The 12,895-nt window shown below is 48.8% G+C and overlaps 2 protein-coding genes across 2 annotated transcripts in view; both read left to right on the plus strand.

Moving 5' to 3' along the window:
• LOC141050778 (serine/threonine-protein kinase NLK2) overlaps positions 1-5,827 on the plus strand; it is a 49,737-nt gene extending 43,910 nt beyond the window's left edge. Inside the window, exon 11 of the mRNA XM_073547427.1 lies at positions 4,646-5,827. Coding sequence (XP_073403528.1) covers positions 4,646-5,051 — 406 coding nt within the window. The 3' untranslated portion in view covers positions 5,052-5,827. The remainder of the gene's footprint in view (positions 1-4,645) is intronic.
• Positions 5,828-5,977: 150 nt separating this feature from the next.
• On the plus strand, positions 5,978-9,875 carry LOC141050779 (uncharacterized). The gene is made up of 2 exons (XM_073547428.1): positions 5,978-7,451; positions 8,198-9,875. Exon 2 carries the CDS (start codon positions 8,242-8,244, stop codon positions 9,172-9,174), a length of 933 nt encoding a protein of 310 aa, XP_073403529.1. The 5' UTR covers positions 5,978-7,451; positions 8,198-8,241; the 3' UTR covers positions 9,175-9,875.
• The last annotated feature ends 3,020 nt before the right edge of the window (positions 9,876-12,895 follow it).

The following is a 12,895-nucleotide window of genomic DNA, read 5'->3' on the forward strand; positions in this document are numbered from 1 at the left end:
TCCAGGAGTTTAGAGATGAAGGAAAGATTAGAGACAGGTCTATAGTTAGCACAGGTCTGGTCAATGGATTTTTAAGTAATGGATGTATGATGGCATGCTTAAATGAGGAGGGAAAGATACCAGAAGAGAGAGAGAGGTTGAATATTTTTGTTAGGTGAGTGGTGACCGGGGAAATTGACTGGAGGAGATGTGAGGGAATAAGGTCACTGGTGCAAGTAGTAGGGCAAGAAGATGCAAGGAGCCTGATCTCTTGATTTGAGTAGGGAATGAAAAGTGTCAAAGGGACGTTTCGGGTTATTGGACAGTGAGGTAATGAGGGTGTTGAAATAGGTTTGTTTGGAGAGGTGAAGGGCAGTGTTGTATGTTCTAAGCATAAACTTATAATGGATGAAATCTTCGGGTAGACAGGATTTTCTCCACAGACGTTCGGCCCACCTGGAGCACCGCTGTAGGAAGCGTGTTTGCAGCGTGTGCCAGGGTTGCAGTTTCATCCAGGGCACTTTGCAGGGTTTCAGTGCAGAATCAGGACATGAGAGGGAGGAGATAGCGGCCAACGATGACTGCAAGTCCTTCATAAGTTTCTGGGTGTTAATGGCCTGTATGTTTCTAGAAGTGCGGAAAATGAGGGTGTCCTGGGCGGGATGACAGTTTTTGATAATGAAAGAAGGTTGTGGTCAGAGAGCGGGAGAGGGGAGTTTGTGAAATCATCCACTGAGCAAAGTCTGGAGAAGACCAGTTCCAGAGTATTCCCATCTTCATGTGTAGGAGAATTAGTAAGCTGCGAAAGGCCGAAGGAGGAGGTTAGAGATAAAAGGTGAGCGGCAGATGGGGAGAGGGAAAGAGCAATGGGGATGTTACAGTCTCCCATGATGAGGGTGGGGATGTCACAGGAGAGATAGTGTGGAAGCCAGGTGACAAAATGATCAAGGAACTGACAGGTGGGACTCCGATACACCACCGCCACTCGCATGGAGAAGGGGACGTAGAGTCTGACAGCATGGACCTCGAAAGAAGGGAAGACTAGTGACGGTTCTTGGGGGATAACCTGAAAGGTACATGTGGGTGATAGGAGCAGACCAACGCCTCCACCTGCTCTGTTGTCTGACCTCAGGGTATGAGATAAGTGTAGTCCCCCGTATGAGAGCACAGCGGCGGTGGTGTTTGACTGCTGGATCCAGGTTGCCGTAAGTGCCAGAAGGCCAAGAGAATCAGAAAGGAAGAAGTCATGGATGAAGGGAGAGTTTATTACAGAGTATATGATGGTGTGAGGAATCAGAACAGAGAATTCAGCTCTGGGAGTAAATGGTGTAGAAGACAAGATGTAGCAATATAATAGTGAGTGAGGGCTTGGGGGTGACTGGAGTATACGGCACATAGAAATGTAGAAGCAGCTTTGGTGATGACTAGAGTATAACAGGATATAGCAACAGAACATGGATTTCGGCTCTGGGGTAACAGGAGTAGGACAGCTGCACTCGGTGACACAGGATGCGTCTGTATTGGGCTCTGCGATCTCGCGGTGCGCAGGTTGAGTGGTACAGGGCGCAGGGCTCGTCACACTTCCTCTCACGTGATGACTTGCAGAGGGCTGAAGGCAGAAATACGTTAGAGTTTTGTGGTTTCATAAACTGCTGCAATTTCCGCCTTTCTACCCCCCAAAACAAGACTGTACGAGGCTGGAACCAAGACTGAACGGGGCGAAAACTAAGGTATGATAAAAGGGTGGGAAAAATTACAGGGGTCCTGGTCAGACGCTGCTACACGGCACCACTGTATGAGCACTGCTACATCAGGCCCTCAGATCTGGTGTATACACTGCTATACCGCTACACGTACAGGGTGCAATCAGGTATTCACCCCGTTATCAGCAGCTTTTGTACTTAATGGAGCCCTTCTGGCTGTTATAACTTGCTGCATCGCCAGACACCAGCTTATGGCAGTGTTCCTGAGGATTCTTAACCCCGTCATCTTGGGAGATCCAATAGTCTAATGCTGTCCAAGCTAGCTCCCGCGCGCTTTACTGTAGACGTTGCCGAGCTCCCGCGCGCTTCACTATAGATGTCGCCTAGCCCCCGCCGCGCTTCACTGTAGACGTCGCTGAGCTCCCGCGCGCTTTACTGTAAACGTCGCCTAGCCCCCGCCGCGCTTCACTGTAGACGTCGCTGAGCTCCCCCGCGCTTCACTGTAGACGTCGCCTAGCCCCCGCTGCACTTCACTGTAGACGTCGCTGAGCTCCCCTGCACCTCACTGTAGACGTCGCTGAACTCCCCCGCGCTTCACTGTAGACGTCGCCTAGCCCCCGCTGCACTTCACTGTAGACGTTGCTGATCTCCCCTGCACCTCACTGTAGACGTCGCTGAGCTCCCCCGCGCTTCACTGTAAACGTCGCCTAGCCCCCGCCGCGCTTCACTGTAGACGTCGCCGAGCTCCCCTGCACCTCACTGTAGACGTCACCGAGCTCCTCCGTGCTTCACTGTAGACGTCGCCTAGCCCCCGCTGCACTTCACTGTAGACGTTGCTGATCTCCCCTGCACCTCACTGTAGACGTCGCTGAGCTCCCCCGCGCTTCACTGTAAACGTCGCCTAGCCCCCGCCGCGCTTCACTGTAGACGTCGCCGAGCTCCCCTGCACCTCACTGTAGACGTCACCGAGCTCCTCCGTGCTTCACTGTAGACGTCGCCTAGCCCCCGCCGCGCTGCACTGTAGACGTCGCCGAGCCCCCGCCGCGCTTCACTGTAGACGTCGCTGAGGTCCCCTGCACCTCACTGTAGACGTCACTGAGCCCCCGCCGCGCTTCACTGTAGACGTCGCTGAGCTCCCCTGCACCTCACTGTAGACGTCACTGAGCTCCCCCGTGCTTCACTGTAGACGTCGCTGAGGTCCCCTGCACCTCACTGTAGACGTCGCTGAGCTCCCCCGCGCTTCACTGTAGACGTCACTGAGCTCCCCCGTGCTTCACTGTAGACGTCGCCTAGCCCCCGCTGCGCTTCACTGTAGATGTTGCCTATCCCCCGCCGCGCTTCACTGTAGACGTCGCTGAGGTCCCCTGCACCTCACTGTAGATGTCACTGAGCCCCCGCCGCGCTTCACTGTAGACATCACTGAGCTCCCCTGCACCTCACTGTAGACGTCACTGAGCTCCCCGGTGCTTCACTGTAGACGTCTCTGAGCTCCCCTGCACCTCACTGTAGATGTCACTGAGCCCCCGCCGCGCTTCACTGTAGACGTCACTGAGCTCCCCTGCACCTCACTGTAGACGTCACTGAGCTCCCCGGTGCTTCACTGTAGACGTCGCTGAGGTCCCCTGCACCTCACTGTAGATGTCACTGAGCCCCCGCCGCGCTTCACTGTAGACGTCACTGAGCTCCCCTGCACCTCACTGTAGACGTCACTGAGCTCCCCGGTGCTTCACTGTAGACGTCTCTGAGCTCCCCTGCACCTCACTGTAGACGTCGCTGAGCTCCCCCGCGCTTCACTGTAGACGTCGCTGAGCTCCCCTGCACCTCACTGTAGACGTCACTGAGCTCCCCCGTGCTTCACTGTAGACGTCGCCTATCCCCCGCCGCGCTTCACTGTAGACGTTGCCGAGCCCCCGCCGCGCTTCACTGTAGACGTCGCCTATCCCCCGCCGCGCTTCACTGTAGACGTCGCCGAGCCCCCTCCACTGTAGATGTCGTCGAGCCCCCTCTACGCTCCACTGTAGATGTAGTCGAGCCCCCGCCACGCTCCACTGTAGATGTCGTCGAGCCCCCGCCACGCTCCACTGTAGATGTCGTCGAGCCCCCGCCACGCTCCACTGTAGATGTCGTCGAGCCCCCGCCACGCTCCACTGTAGATGTCGTCGAGCCCCCGCCACGCTCCACTGTAGATGTCGTCGAGCCCCCGCCACGCTCCACTGTAGATGTCGTCGAGCCCCCGCCACGCTCCACTGTAGATGTCGTCGAGCCCCCGCCACGCTCCACTGTAGATGTCGTCGAGCCCCCGCCACGCTCCACTGTAGATGTCGTCGAGCCCCCGCCACGCTCCACTGTAGATGTCGTCGAGCCCCCGCCACGCTCCACTGTAGATGTCGTCGAGCCCCCGCCACGCTCCACTGTAGATGTCGTCGAGCCCCCGCCACGCTCCACTGTAGATGTCGTCGAGCCCCCGCCACGCTCCACTGTAGATGTCGTCGAGCCCCCGCCACGCTCCACTTTAGATGTCGTCGATCCCCCGCCACGCTCCACTGTAGATGTCGTCGATCCCCCGCCACGCTCCACTGTAGATGTCGTCGATCCCCCGCCACGCTCCACTGTAGATGTCGTCGAGCCCCCGCCACGCTCCACTGTAGATGTCGTCGAGCCCCCGCCACGCTCCACTGTAGATGTCTTCGAGCCCCCGCCACGCTCCACTGTAGATGTCATTGAGCCCCCACCACGCTTCACTGCAGGCGTCACTGAGCCTCCTAAACCTGATCTGTAACGGGGTGAATAATTTTGGATGTACGGTAAATCCTCCATGACAGCAGGTATCGGGTGGGTGCCTACATTATTACATGGAACTGTTCACACATCGCGCTTGTTCTGACCGGACCTGATATAACTGTAGGTGTCGGCAGCAGAACATTAACCCCTTCATGATTTTGGCTTCTCCCTTTCTGTCACAGGTTGTCCGACTCCCTTGATATGGCGGCACCTCCAGCGATCTCTGCCGACCTCCCCACGGCCAATGCTCTCCTGCCTCCTTCCTGCGGCCAGTGTCTGGTGGCCATACTGGTGCTCGGCGCTCTCACGGCGCTCTTCATGGTCGTCTGCCTGTCGCTGTCATTTAAGCTGTCGCTGAGGTCCAGGCAGTCTCGCCGGAGTAGAGACGTGGTTGCTTCTGTGCCCCTGGAGTTATGGGCAACGCCGCCAACCTCACAAAGCCAGACCAACCTCCTGTGGCCCTCAGAACCAGTGATGACACCTCGTCCCCCGCCCAACACTGACTGGGCCGAGGCCTTGTTTCGGCAGCCGCGGGTGACAGTGCAGGACATCGATGAGTTCTGGTGGAGGAACTACAGAGACCTGTGACCTCCTCCCACACCCGCCAACCAGGATCACGGGGCGATCGGCTGGCAGAACCAATAGAAGAACTGTATGCAAATGAAGAGCCCTCAGCCAATCAGAATCCTAGAAACACTCTCAGACTCATAAACTGCTGCTCCTCGAGTCCAAGGGGCGGAGCAAGATCCTCATCTTTTCTTTGGATTGGTCAGTTGAGCTGATTGGGGGGAATGGTTTACCCTCCTAATTGGGGTATCTTATAGGTGCAGACACCCGGCATATTTTAAGAGTTGTCTGTTTTTACGTCTCGTACATAGATGTCCAATATGGAGGCGATTATGAACCCCTAAACCGGGTGGTGAGAGGTCTGTAAATACCAATATATATGAGGGGGGCCGCTCCGGCAGACTGATCGCCGTGCAATTCATCCCTCCACATTTACATTAGAAGGGTGTGGATACTTCTGCAAGCACTTTATTGTTTTAGTATTTGACTACAGGATCTGATTACACAGGATCTGTTTGTAGTCTGTAACCATGGAGACACCTAGCAACGCAGAGGCACTATATACACAATCAAGGTTGCGGGGGTTTTTTTGTTATTTAAAGGGCATTAGAAAATGGCTGCAAAAGTCTCCACACCCTCCAAGTGTCCCCTGTACAGCCCATACCACGCCGGTGACTTATACGTGGTGCGGTCACATGACGCAGCAGACGGCGCTGATTTTTGCCTGCTTCCGGGGTTTTATGTTGTAGATTTCGTCTTCTTTTTCCATTAATAAAGATGAAGGTAAGAGCGGAGGATTCGGCGGCAGCGTCATTACTCCAGGGGTCACATGAAGGGAGGCGGTGATGATCCCCAACAATTACTGGGACTCCATGATATCAAGTATGCCCCCAAAATGCCTGGGTGACCCCATAACAACCACCATGCTGGTGACCCTATAAAGCCAACTCTGCCCCCATGGATGCCCCAGTAACCCCAGAGCTGCAGCTGTGCCCCCCTGTAGAAGGCTTAGAGCCCCCATAGTGGCCACCTTATAGCAGCCACTGCCCCCATGACAGCTCTTCTGTCCCGAAAGCAGCCATTATGCCCAGTTCCTCTGGGCGCCCCTCGCTGTGGTCCAGAGGTGACATTTGGGGCAGGAGAAGGCCCCAATGCAGCAATGAGGGGGTCCATGCAAAGTGCGTTACGGGGTCCACTTTCTTGATTGATACCCCTGATGCCATCTGTCTCAGGTCACCATTACTGCCCCCTTCTGGTCCCTTTAAGGGCCGATTATCACCCCGGGCCGCATACGGGAAGTGCCGACTCATCGACTTCTGCTTTACACGGACGGCGGGTGCTGCGTAATCTGCACGCAGACCGAGATACTGGGAAACGGAGCAATCAGCCATAGCCAAATAAAAGGGGAAGGAAGGTGAAATAAGACCGAGTGATGTGATAATGCCCCGGAGAGCATTCGTAGAAGTGTCGTCCCTCCACCTGACGATTCATCCTGAGCTTCCTGGTTCATGAATAGAATGTGAACGCTGCAGTATGGACTGACACAAAATTATCAAAATGTATCTCAGGATCAGTCTGTCTTACACTGGAGCCCCATCACCATTTTTTTTTTTTTTACCTCCCTGGGCCCCATCTGTCCCCCCTTCCTCGTAAGAGTTGTACCCCCATTTGTGAGCACCTATTTGCTCCGGATGACTCTATTGGGGTACGTTCACACCAAGGCTTTGACCTGAGAATCCACATAAAAAACTGCTGGATCCAAAAAGTGGATTTGGTGCAGATTTTGCCCCTTTTTTTATTATAATGAAGATTGTATCCACCAGATGTGGAATTTGTTTCCATCTCAAGAACCGTGAAAAATTTAAAAATTTTGCCTCCGTTTCGCCTTGGAAAACGAGTCAAAAAATTTTTACCGTTTTTTAACACAAGGAAAAAAGTGCTCCGTGCGCCCCGTGGACGCAGTCTCTCGTTCTAATCAAGCAGAAGTTTGTTGTTCGCAGATTTATAACTATGTGGATTTTTGTGGGGAATCGGAGCTGAAGATTTTAGCAGTAACGGGTTTGGAGGGTCCCTCTGCTCAGTCCAGGAGAGGTCACGATTGACACATTTTCGTCCCCCCGAGCCATAACCATCGTACTGGACTCCATTTTTTAGAAAAGTTATATTTTTGTGCATGTTGCAAAGTAACGGTTGGTGGAGCAGCGTGGGCAGGCGAGGCGGGCCAAGGACGACCACGCTCAGCTTTGATTTACTGTAGACCCTCCCATCGTTATGAGAAGGAAGTTACACTCAGAGATAGAAGAATGAGCAAAGCCGCATGACGCCACCATACACCACGGCTGGAGGAAATGAAGAGGCGCACACTGTGAGAGCGGGGCGCTGGGACACAAGCTCCGGACCACCCTCGGGGACCAGATCTAGGTAAGGAGCTCGCGTCCAGCCGTTTACCTCTAGAATATTTGGTGGTTTCTCATATCCCAAAAACCCTATAGGAGCAGTAAGTGCCCGTCCCTTGTGTGCGACCACGACTCCGTGGGGTGCGGCTGGAGACCTAAAATGACCCCAGCACAATCATAACGGAAAAAAACAAAAAGTTTGCCAGGCTCCATTGTTTTAGTAACTTTGGGCAGGGGGATAATTGTGAAGTAGACCCTCTATACTACAGAGTCCATAGGGGCGACGGGACCGATGTATCATATCTGGAGGGGTTAGGGTGGACATGTTCAGTGCCGGAGTTTTTGGCAACAGCGGATGGAGTGATCGTAGACCAAACAAGTCCAAGAATCCACGTTCTTAGATCTGTAACATCTTAGATACTTCTCTTTTCACATCTTATCTCCTCCATCAACGTGTTTCTAAATTATTTCTTCTCGTTTACTGCTCCAACCACAGGAAATTACTAAATCTTGTGGCACAGGAGCGGCCAGCACCCTTCCGGTATCATACCTCAGGTTCTTAAGAGGAAAGAGAGACAAGGTCCTGAGGATGCTAGCTGAGCACAAGTATAGAACATCCTCTGGTGGCCACAGTGGTGGTCCTCACCAGCATAGACTGACTGATGGGGTTAGGCAGGGAACGGCATGTCCATCACTACCATTCATTGCTGGTTGGACAACCCTGTTAAGATGTTTTTTGGTGACATTTTTGTTTGGTATTTTATTTTTTAGGTTTCCCAAAGAAGCAGAAGAGAATTGAACACATTGGGAAGCCCATGATGGAAGGTGTACTTGTAAAGATAATGTTGCTCCTCCTGTCAGGGAGGTGTTCTCAATGCCAGGACCCAACGGACAACATGATTGAGAAGAATAATGAAAAATATTTCACCACCACTGGTTTAGTATCTGATGGCTCCAGAGATGATGCAACCAGAAATAAGGTCTCTGGAGAGATCGAAATGTCAACTGCAGAACTTCCGATGTTACGTGCAATTACCAAAGGGTCAGGAGTAACCCTGGAGCAAGAGATGAGGTCAACTGGTGGGACAACTGTAGAAGAAGCATCCAACTCCAACAGCAGTGAGCCATCATCTACAACCTTCAGACTTATACCCGTTATTGGCATCGTCAGCAATCCTACAGATGTCTCAGTCACAAGCCATGAACATAATAAGACAGATGGACATGAGACGACTCCTTCACACCCAAATTATTGGACAATGGGAACTTCTAAACCTGTAGACTCAAAAAGAACCTCAAATCCTACGTCACCGCCATCCAAAGGGAAACGAATGGACGAGATGACAGTCATCCTGATCGCGGTCTGCATCTTCATCCTAATCTTAATCCTGATCTCTGTCATTGTTGTGTTGGTGAGGAACAAGAGAAGGAGTGGCTCTCAGAGCTTCCATACCCAGAGCAGAAGCTCCAAACGGGAGAACGTCTGGGCGGGACAGGTCCCGGACCTCGGAGATGGGAAGATAACAGAGCGTCCAGGAGGGACAGAAAATGGGGCTGCCGGAAACAAACCGGAAAAGGAACAAGAGATGATCACGTTCATCAGTAACGAGAAGAACGATTCCGTGGAGGAGTTGAACGAGATGAATAATGGAACCGCCCAGGAGGAGCAGAAGCCACTGCTGGAGAACGGTCCGGAGGAGAAGGATGAAACGGCCGCGACTCTGAATGTGGAGCAGGAGCTGGTGTGAGATGGACAGACGGTGGGTCAGCGTCCAGCAGTATAAAGTACAGTGTATTACGTACAGCCGGCAGCATATAACCGTACAGGACTTTATCACTGAAGGGTTAATCCAACGCGTCCGCGGCGCACACAGCGGACATTGCTTATTATGGGATTTTCTCACACTGGACTCAGAGCGTAAAGCTCGGAGGATGGACCCCGGACGAGAACCTGTACAGGGGCGACTGGGATCCACTAACTTAACCCTTTATAGCACATCTATCCATAGAAAATATCTCCTTTCTATCCATGTATCATGTCTGCATCTCTAGGACTTTCTATAAGGCCGGGGTCAGACTTGCGAGAAACTCGCACGAGTCTCGCGTCTCAATACCCGGCACTGCCGCCGGCACTCGGACCGGAGCGCTCAGCTGCATAGAAATACAGCCGCACGTTCCATCCCGCGTGCCGGCGGCAGTGCCGGGTATTGAGGTGCGAGTTTCTCGCAAGTCTGACCCCGGCCTTTTACTATATTTTCTGCATTAGTTGAATAGTTGATATATATATATATACACATTATACAGGTGGCAGCCATGTTGGGGCCCCGGGGACATTTCTGGGGTGATGGTGCCGTCACCTTCATGTCCTCGCGGTGCGGCTGCTTTTGCTCGGCCATTACTTCTGTAATTAGTTGATGAATATATTTTCTCATTAAATATTTTTTTTCTATCTCCTGATCTCCGAGTTGTTACTTCTTGAGCCGCTGAAATCCTCTGTGCTGCTGTAACTAGGGGAGTAGAAAAATGACAAAGAGCAAAGAAACCATAATAAAAGATGTAAGAAGTGAGAGAACTGTGGGCGGCCACACCACACCGGCCCCCCGACTACTGCTCTCTGTTATCAGCCACATCCGGCTTCAAGCTGGGGTTGTAGAAATGGTGACGGGAGGGTGGGGGTAGTAGTTCTAATAATGGTAGTAGTAATGACGATACTAGTGGCACGTGTAGGAATGAGAGTACTGATAGCGGTGATGATGATGGTGATAGTAGTGATACTTATAGTAATAGTGTTGGCTGTACTGATAGTATTAATGGTGATGTTTGTAGTAACAATAGTGGCCATAATGATACTAGTATTAGCATGTATAATACCCCCGCAGTACTCCCAGTGGCCAGCACGGGCTGCTCTTACCCATGATGCTTTGTGTCTGATCATCACTTGCTCTCATCCCATCCAGGTGTCTACGGGGAGTGGGGTACACGAGGCGCCGTACATGGGGGTCTCACAGTGTCGCCGCAAGCTGCTATGTAAATTAAGTACTGCGATAAAGGGAAAAATATTCCATGCCTGTGGATGTAGAAAGCTCATCACCCGACAAACTGGGAACTATAGGAAAAGATCGGGGCAACTGTCTCTTTAAACCAATGACATCATTTCCATGACATCACAATATCTAGTGTCACACACAAAGGATTGTGCGATACCTGAGACCGCGCCTGAATGGTCAAACAGAACGGGCCACACCCCAAAAGGACAAAGCTAAACCTGGCAAACAAGACAGAAACGACTGCTGCAACCGGAGACCACAGACAACTGATACCACAAGAAAGGGACAGACATCATATGCATACATCCAAGAATAGAAATCATCATCCCATAAACAGTAGAACGCCGTGCTCCTGACACCATAAATATCCCTACATACGTCAAAAATGTATAATACCACACACATGTATATAACTACTATAATACTGCTCCTATGTACAAGAATATAACTACTATAATACTACTCCCTATGTACAAGAATATAACTACTATAATACTGCTCCCTATGTACAAGAATATAACTACTATAATACTGCTCCCTATATACAAGAATATAACTACTATAATACTGCCCCCTATGTACAAGAATATAACTACTATAATACTGCCCCTATATACAAGAATATAACTACTATAATACTGCTCCTATGTACAAGAATATAACTACTATAATACTGCTCCTATGTAAAAGAATATAACTACTATAATACTGCCCCTATGTACAAGAATATAACTACTATAATACTGCCCCCTATGTACAAGAATATAACTACTATAATACTGCCCCTATGTACAAGAATATAACTACTATAATACTGCCCCCTATGTACAAGAATATAACTACTATAATACTGCCCCTATATACAAGAATATAACTACTATAATACTGCTCCTATGTACAAGAATATAACTACTATAATACTGCTCCTATGTACAAGAATATAACTACTATAATACTGCCCCCTATGTACAAGAATATAACTACTATAATACTGCCCCTATGTACAAGAATATAACTACTATAATACTGCACCAATGTACAAGAATATAACTACTATAATACTGCCCCTATGTACAGGAATATAACTACTATAATACTGCCCCCTATATACAAGAATATAACTACTATAATACTGCCCCCTATGTACAAGAATGTAACTACTATAATACTGCCCCTATGTACAACATTATAACTACTATAATACTGCTCCTATATACAAGAATATAACTACTATAATACTGCCTCTATGTACAAGAATATAACTACTATAATACTGCTCCTATATACAAGAATATAACTACTATAATACTGCACCAATGTACAGGAATATAACTACTATAATACTGCCCCCTATATACAAGAATATAACTACTATAATACTGCCTCTATGTACAACATTATAACTACTATAATACTGCCCCTATGTACAAGAATATAACTACTATAATACTGCCCCTATGTACAAGAATATAACTACTATAATACTGCCCCTATGTACAAGAATATAACTACTATAATACTGCTCCCTATGTACAAGAATATAACTACTATAATACTGCCCCTATGTACAGGAATATAACTACTATAATACTACCCCCTATATACAAGAATATAACTACTATAATACTGCCTCTATGTACAACATTATAACTACTATAATACTGCCCCTATGTACAAGAATATAACTACTATAATACTGCCCCTATGTACAAGAATATAACTACTATAATACTGCTCCTATATACAAGAATATAACTACTATAATACTGCCCCTATGTACAACATTATAACTACTATAATACTGCCCCTATGTACAAGAATATAACTACTATAATACTGCTCCTATATACAAGAATATAACTACTATAATACTGCCTCTATGTACAACATTATAACTACTATAATACTGCCCCTATATACAAGAATATAACTACTATAATACTGCCCCTATGTACAGGAATATAACTACTATAATACTGCCCCTATGTACAAGAATATAACTACTATAATACTGCCTCTATGTACAACATTATAACTACTATAATACTGCCCCTATGTACAAGAATATAACTACTATAATACTGCTCCTATATACAAGAATATAACTACTATAATACTGCACCAATGTACAAGAATATAACTACTATAATACTGCCCCTATGTATAGGAATATAACTACTATAATACTGCCCCCTATATACAAGAATATAACTACTATAATACTGCCTCTATGTACAACATTATAACTACTATAATACTGCCCCCTATGTACAAGAATATAACTACTATAATACTGCTCCTATATACAAGAATATAACTACTATAATACTGCCCCCTATGTACAAGAATATAACTACTATAATACTGCCCCCTATATACAAGAATATAACTACTATAATACTGCCCCTATGTACAAGAAAAT

The sequence above is a fragment of the Dendrobates tinctorius genome, unplaced genomic scaffold (assembly GCF_039654945.1).
Source record: "Dendrobates tinctorius isolate UK_male_01 unplaced genomic scaffold, ASM3965494v1 ptg000152l, whole genome shotgun sequence".
NCBI lineage: Eukaryota > Metazoa > Chordata > Amphibia > Anura > Dendrobatidae > Dendrobates > Dendrobates tinctorius.